The 7,593-nt window shown below is 45.1% G+C and overlaps 1 protein-coding gene across 4 annotated transcripts in view; it reads right to left on the bottom strand.

Moving 5' to 3' along the window:
* Positions 1-206: 206 nt before the first annotated feature.
* Positions 207-7,593, bottom strand: part of LOC109899935 (protein HID1) — a 28,265-nt gene continuing 20,878 nt past the window's right edge. For 2 of the 4 annotated variants that reach the window (XM_020495590.2, XM_020495591.2), the window contains exons 8-20: positions 7,482-7,538; positions 7,202-7,342; positions 5,236-5,326; positions 4,817-4,968; positions 4,513-4,591; positions 4,233-4,397; positions 3,774-3,865; positions 3,463-3,598; positions 2,919-3,145; positions 2,636-2,725; positions 2,394-2,485; positions 1,909-2,067; positions 209-1,380 (exon numbers count right to left, since the gene is read on the bottom strand). In XM_020495590.2, coding sequence (XP_020351179.1) covers positions 1,317-1,380; positions 1,909-2,067; positions 2,394-2,485; positions 2,636-2,725; positions 2,919-3,145; positions 3,463-3,598; positions 3,774-3,865; positions 4,233-4,397; positions 4,513-4,591; positions 4,817-4,968; positions 5,236-5,326; positions 7,202-7,342; positions 7,482-7,538 — 1,545 coding nt within the window. In that variant the 3' untranslated portion in view covers positions 209-1,316. Of the gene's footprint in view, positions 1,381-1,908; positions 2,068-2,393; positions 2,527-2,635; positions 2,726-2,918; positions 3,146-3,462; positions 3,599-3,773; positions 3,866-4,232; positions 4,398-4,512; positions 4,592-4,816; positions 4,969-5,235; positions 5,327-7,201; positions 7,343-7,481; positions 7,539-7,593 lie in introns of all 4 variants that reach the window. The other 2 variants (XR_004211582.1, XM_031835385.1) reach the window with 2 other exon arrangements.

Below are 7,593 nucleotides of genomic sequence, written 5' to 3'. Positions count from 1 at the left end.
CAAATGTCCTGGTCAGTGCACCTATGGTGAACTGCAAAACCAGCCACTCGCCCCTACCAACTCGCTGGGAAGGCCATCCATTGTCATGTGTTTCTGGTGAAACAGAGGGGGACTTCAAGAGTGGCGAGGGGATCGAAGAAACCCATCAACTTCAGAACACTTGTGACTTGAATGATGCAATTCATGTTCCACGTTTCAATAATAAAACAAGCATTAAATTCAAATGAGAAAAATCCCTGTAATTTTACAAGATATAAACATTGGTAACATAAACATTTAATGTGGGAAGTATTTAATGTTACATGTGTAAAGCCTCAACATTAGACACAAACAAATAAAGGTGGCTCATAACAAGCCACACCGCATTTATTTTGTGTGAAATTGCGCAAACTCAAAAATAACGCAGTGAGTTATAGTATACCACATCACTCTGAAGCGGAGAGCATAGCTGACTCGGTGAAAGTGGCTATCGGGGATCTAATTAGCCATCCATTATTTTCACACCCCCAGCACAAAGTGTGCATATGGCGAATGGGGCACGTGAACACGGAATTGGAGGGGCGATTTGGGATTCAGCACTAGTCTGCCTTTTTAATTCAGTCGTGACAGGTTTCTTAAAGCTGCATCCTTTAGTGAGTCTCATGCTAACCTAAGTCTATTTCACACCAAAATAAAAAGAAATGTTACAGCGATAATAGGGGGAAAATGAAGCTCCCTGAAAAAGGAGATACTGAAAATAAGTGCAATACATAATCTAAAACATACAAAAACTTAAATGGCAGATTACCTAACGTATACATACGGTAGTGTATACATGGTTTTTGTTTGGAAAAAAAAGTTACATCAAGGTTGAAGAAGTGAAGGAATATACTGACATAGAAAATACACACCAGTAGAGGGTTGATATGGCAGATCTTTTGGCAGTTGTAGTAGCAGACAGCTTGTAGGAAAAGTGGTTTATTACATAATGATTTACGGGTTTGGCAAGAAACAAAATGCAGGAAAAAAACTGTCAATTCTTGTTTTCTAGAGCAGGTATGTCCGTTTAATCTTCATCTGTCCTCTTCCTCATCCAGACCTCTGTTCAGGTTTGAAGATTGGTAGGAGACGGTTCTGAGTTTGTGGTTCTGAGGGGAACCAGCCAGACAACCCAGTTCCAGAGAGACACAGTGTGCTTCCCAAATAGCACCCTATCCCCTTATATAGTGCACTACTTTTGACAAGGGTCCATAGGGCTCCTGTCAAAAGCTATGCACTATATAGGGGACAGGGTGCTATTTCAGACGCAGTCGTAGAGACCTCTTCACCTCCTCCAGTTAGATCCTCTGGATCTCAAACAGTCTGACGTCGGTGTCGTACCAGATTGGAGGATCCACGTTACTACGGTAACAAAAGCCCAGGGGAAAGGAGTTAATAAAGATCAGATTCAATTTGAGAGAATCACTCACAATCACCTGTGAGTCATGGAATAAGTGACTCGGCAAGTAGATGTGACAAACACACTGACTGACCACCAGCTGGTACACTTTATTCCTAGACCTGGGAGCTGGTAAAGATAGCTGGATCAAAAATAGTTAGCCAGATGACCAAAATTGCTTGAAATCATCTTGAGAAATATAATGATAATGTTTAACTGACTTGACAACAGCCAATATACAAATGTTGATTTCTTTATCAACCAGAAAATCAAGTTGTGTGGCTATTAATCAAAGTTAGCTGGCCAATTTAATAATCCTGCTTTTGGGATTCGGCAATACCCTGCACTGCTCTTTTGTAATTACTCCAAAGTAGATCTTAACTTAATTATATTCATTCTGTACATGGATTGGGTCTTATACTACAAGTATTTACTGTCATCACCATCAAATATTTTAATCTTTCCCTTTTCATTTGACCCATGTTGCTTACCGTAGGTAAATGACACCCCACGTGTATGTGCGGAACCACATGGCAGTGCCCGCGTTAGCCTGGTACTTCCTGATGAGGATGGGGTGTGGCACAGGCAGCAGGCCCACCAGGGTACCATGCTGCAGGAACTTCAGGATCTCTGACTCATCTGTCAGGCCCCTGGAAGAGAAAAATATATACTTTAGTTTTACAGGGACAGTGCACATTAATCAACAATACTGTCAAAGTGCCTGTTTTATCCAAATGGCTCATTTTTAACTGTAGTCCCTGGGCAGGTTAGATTAAAAGGATTGGTATATCTCATCCATGCTAATCCAGTTCTGGGGAATGATATTGATCACTCTGTGTTCTGGTCAGTTATGGGTTCCAAAATCAAAATCAAATGATCCTACAAATGCTCTGTCATACTCTCTTGAATTGAAAAGTAACCCCCTCCCCCCCGCCCATTTTACATTGTTGGAAAGATTAGGATCCTTCTCCCTTACTTGTCTATGCAGATCTTCTCCACCTGAGGAACCAGGACTTGTAGCAGCCTCATGATAGTCTGGAGAGGAAGCTTACTCTTCCAGGAGAGGACCTGACGGAGAACAGTACAGAGAAAGGAGAGCAGGTCACCATCTATCGGGAGGGAGAGAAGGAAAGATCTTACCAATGATGTACATAACACCCCAGCTGTGAATGTACTCTATGTTTAGGGTTGGATGGAAAGGGGAGGGAGTTCTCTTACCCAGTCTGGTGTAGGGTTCCAGTATGTAGCTGATGCTGACACTCTGGACAAACAACCCCTGGCTGGGTCTGACACTGGTGGAAAAGCCTCCTGACAGGAATAAGAATAACCATTGTGGTCATCACTAAGCTCAACAGCATTTTCTTTACAAAATCATGTCACTGAGAAGTTGCATTCTGTATATATTTTGTCCTGATACATGTTCGTAATTCACTAAATCATTCCCCCATGGATTGATTTCCAGTGAGCTGGGTTCATGAGTCTCCCCTATCAGAGCTCTTACCTCATTGTCTCTCCCTGAGTTGGACTCTGTGTTGCTGGCTCCTACTATACCACTGGTGTTGGTGTCAGAGGACTGTGGAGAGTGTTTGTGCTGGTCACCAGCCGTTTGAGGCTGCAGGCTGTGTGTATGCTGGTCAGCGGTCATCTGTGGAGAGTGTGTGTTGTGCTGGAGACAGACCATGGTGCCATCCTCAGAGACCTGAGCCTTCTTTGTCAGCTTGTCAATAGCTACAGTGACAGCAGATTCTTAGAGAATTGTTCAATGGTTTCTAACAATGGAACAAAACTGATGTCAAATAAGGGATTGCTATGATATTTGGTGAAAATGACTAAACCAAATCAACTGCTGTTTTTTTTAATAAAAAGGGCTGAGAGAATTCCAATATCTGTGATGAACTGAGTTGTAGAGTGATAGGTTATAAGTTAGTGAAGCTTAGCGGACAACCGGCAAAGCCAAGTTAATAGAAAACATTAGCATACCATTGGGAAATGTGCTTTGCAAAATACATGCATGCATGGAGAGCTCCAAAGAGGAGAGGGGGTACCTGGTATTGCCACGAGGCTGGCTTTGAGGGTCCCTGGCTCAGCTGGGACGGCCGGTCGGGACCCATCCATGGAGATGGTCTCCTGGGAGTTGGTACGGGAGATACGAGCCAATGTCGTCTTCTTCATCTCTAGGGCCTTGTTATGTGGATGGAGAAGAAAATTATCAATAAAAGCTTCAATGATTCAACTGCAACTGTGTCAAGAGAGTGCTGGCCCCTTTTTCATTTTAAGATCCACCGTTTGCTGTAACATGGACAAAGTTGTATGGTATAGACTTTTACATTAGAGAGCACATTCTCTCCCTCTTTACCTTGTGGATAGTGACCGGGTCAGAGGTCAGATTGGCCAGCTGATGGAAGATGTTGCGCTTGCGGATGAGGGTGTACACCAGGTTACAGTTACCTGGAGGGGGGAGGAACAAACAGTGGGCAGGTTTATAATGTAAAGAAAAGTGCTCTTAAATAGTGTCAGTCTGGCAGTTTATGTTCTGGTCATTTAAAGTCAACCATGTTGAAACAATCCCAATATCCACCAAGAGATGGTGTAGTTCCCATAATGCCCAGTCAGTGCTTGGTAAAATCTTTGGAGGAGTGAGCCAACCTAGCCTCATGACCCCAGGTTTGCTCTACTACTTTGTGATGACTGACAATGTGAGACTATAGAGCCTGGGTCCCAGATCACTTTGTGCTGTCTTGCCAACTCCTTGTCATTTATTGGCAAGACAGCACAATCAGATATGGAACCCGAGCTAGCTACAGCCAGGCCTTACCATCAAACTGATACTGTATGAGGTTGTTGAAGACCTCAAGCAGGAAGAAGATCAGATGATGGTTCTGGGAGGCAGAGAACAGGAACCAGTTGGTGGAGAAGGCTTCCAGGAGGTGGAGCAGCTTGTTGGCTGCTACCATGGACAGACTCTTCAGGTAGGGAGACACTGTGGAGTACTGGTGTCAAGAAACTGTAATACCCAGATGCTGCCAACAGGTGGTGACCATTTCACTGACAGTCAGACACTCACCCACAGATTTAAATAGAATAGGAGCGCTCACCATTCACTATGATGGTAAGCAGGCAGTCAAAGAGAGGCTTCAGGTGCTGGTGTCCACCTGTGATGATTTTGTGGAAAATCTAGACAATCACAAATGAACTAACATAAGGCAACTGTGCACAGTTACCTTAATAGTGTACTATGAATAGTCTCCACACACTTGAATCAGTGGTAGTTTCAGTTTATGTGCCAGGCTTTTCGGTCAACAAAGACTTTCATCAGAGCATGTAAAATATATAATTCCCTCCCATCCAGGGAAGCACTGAGAAATCTCCCATCCAGACAGCACCAGTAGCACTACTCACCATGATGAGCAGATCAGCATGTGTTCCAGTGAACACAGGGATGTCCATGGGGACCCGTACCGAGTAGGTTTTATTCAGACGCACACCAAAGTTCCTCTCTCCACTCAGCAGCAGCAGGATAAAGACACCAATGTGTATCAGGCCCACACAAGCTGCACACACACACAGTGCATGTCACACAAACACACACTATAAACTAAGACAGAGTGCATGTACACCTAGTACCCAACAATCCCAAAACATACAGACTGCATACGGAGCATGCACACAAATCACATTTTATTGGTCACCTACATATATTTAGCAGATGTTATTCCGGGTGTAGCGAAATGCTTGTAACTGCAAATCTGCTTAGGAGCAAGAAGCAGAGCTGTCATATCTCTCAGTGCCACCTACTCAGACAGTTCTATGTGACTCACACTGGTCAGCTCGTGCATCATTCAGGTAGAACAGGATAGGCACCAGGACATCCAGAACATCACTGCTCTTTAACACGAAGAACAGAAACTTCTGAAACACACAAAAAATAAAAACGTTTTTTTATTTGGATCCCTTTTAGCCCACAAAGGGGCTAAGAGATTGAGCTTCAATAGTATATGAATAGTCTCCCCTGTATGGTGTGCAACAGGAACAGCAGTACTGTACTTAAAAATGTCACAGACAGAAACCCAGAGGTTAGACACAAACACTTTAGACAAGCTTTGTCAAAGTTAAAACTAAATTATCAGAATCGTTAAGACCTTGCCCTCTAGAGAAGCTGCAAACTTATGTTTGCAGCTAGTTTACATTTATTTAGAGAAACACTTTAAAAAGGCACCTCATCTCCTCAGTGCATACCCGATGAGAGAGCGAGGAGTATGTAAACATGTAATCAACGTGCGACGCAATGAGGCATGTACCAGGTAGCGCAGTATTGAGGGAAGAACGGTAGAGGAACAGGATGCAGAAAGTGTTGAGAAGTGAATGGATGAGAGAGGCAGTGTGCAGCACAGAGCTCCAAAGACCGTGGTACCTAACAAACACAGATGTGCCACTTTACCCTACTCTCTAGACACCCCTCAGTGTTCTTAATGAACCGAAATGAGAGATGCAAAATTATTATTATTCAATGAACTGTAAATATATGACTAAGGACCACTAATGTTGGGAACAGCTGTGAAGAGTGAGGCTAGATGGGGGAACACATGTGAAGAGTGAGGCTAGATGGGGGAACAGCTGTGTAGAGTGAGGCTAGATGGGGGAACAGCTGTGTAGAGTGAGGCTAGAAAGAGGGAACAGCTGTGTAGAGTGAGGCTAGATGGGGGAACAGCTGTGTAGAGTGAGGCTAGATGGGGGAACAGCTGTGTAGAGTGAGGCTAGAAAAAGGGAACAGCTGTGTAGAGTGAGGCTAGATGGGGGAACAGCTGTGTAGAGTGAGGCTAGATGGGGGAACAGCTGTGTAGAGTGAGGCTAGATGGGGGAACAGCAGTGTAGAGTGAGGCTAGATGGGGGAACAGCAGTGTAGAGTGAGGCTAGATGGGGGAACAGCAGTGTAGAGTGAGGCTAGATGGGGGAACAGCAGTGTAGAGTGAGGCTAGATGGGGGAACAGCAGTGTAGAGTGAGGCTAGATGGGGGAACAGCAGTGTAGAGTGAGGCTAGATGGGGGAACAGCTGTGTAGAGTGAGGCTAGATGGGGGAACAGCTGTGTAGAGTGAGGCTAGATGGGGGAACAGCTGTGTAGAGTGAGGCTAGATGGGGGAACAGCTGTGTAGAGTGAGGCTAGATGGGGGAACAGCTGTGTAGAGTGAGGCTAGATGGGGGAACAGCTGTGTAGAGTGAGGCTAGATGGGGGAACAGCTGTGTAGAGCGAGGCTAGATGGGGGAACAGCTGTGTAGAGTGAGGCTAGAAGAGGGAACAGCTATGTAGAGTGAGGCTTGATGGGGGAACAGCTGTGTAGAGTGAGGCTAGATGGGGGAACAGCTGTGTAGAGTGAGGCTAGAAGGGGAAACAGCTGTGTAGAGTGAGGCTAGATGGGGGAACAGCTGTGTAGAGTGAGGCTAGATGGGGGAACAGCTGTGAAGCGTGAGGCTAGATGGGGGAACAGCTGTGAAGAGTGAGGCTAGAAGGGGAAACAGCTGTGTAGAGTGAGGCTAGAAGAGGGAACAGCTGTGAAGAGTGAGGCTAGAACAGAAACTAAGAACCATATGACCTAGGATGGTCTTAGGGCAGAAGAACTCTGTGTGCTCCGAAACCTTGTTGAAGTCCCAAACAGATCTGGGACCAGGCTAGAAGTGATGGGGTGAGACTACTAGTCCATCTAGGACAGTATTAAGGCTACTACAGCACTGTTGTATCCTTCAACATAGGAATGAGGGGATGCCGGTGCTAGGGCTCCAGTCCAAACCTTGTTGAAGTCACAGAGCTTCCAGAAGAGCACCAGGAGTTCCTGGTGGAACTGGATCTTCTTGGTAGAGTTGGGCAGGTAGGTTTGGATCAGAGGGTTGGTCATCAGTCTGGCCAGGCCCTTCAGAATGAAGCTGAAGTCCTGGGGAAAGACAGGAAGGAAAAACAACAATCTATCAATTTACAGTGACTTGAAAGGGTTAAAAAAAGGACCTCTGATTGACCCATTGAGTGATATGGCTCTGGTTTGACCGTTTGAACAGTGTACATTAGTCTCCTACCTCCTCCCTATGGATCCTGGACAGGTAGTTAACAAACAGGTTGTCTGGTCCCACAAGCTGAGAACACAAGGAAGAGAAATGTTATCAGATGATGCAACAACAATTCCATGTG

Source organism: Oncorhynchus kisutch, linkage group LG11 (genome assembly GCF_002021735.2).
Source record: "Oncorhynchus kisutch isolate 150728-3 linkage group LG11, Okis_V2, whole genome shotgun sequence".
NCBI classification, from domain to species: Eukaryota; Metazoa; Chordata; class Actinopteri; order Salmoniformes; family Salmonidae; genus Oncorhynchus; species Oncorhynchus kisutch.
The sequence above is the reverse complement of the archived record's forward strand: the minus strand, read 5'-3'. Positions and strand labels throughout refer to the sequence as shown.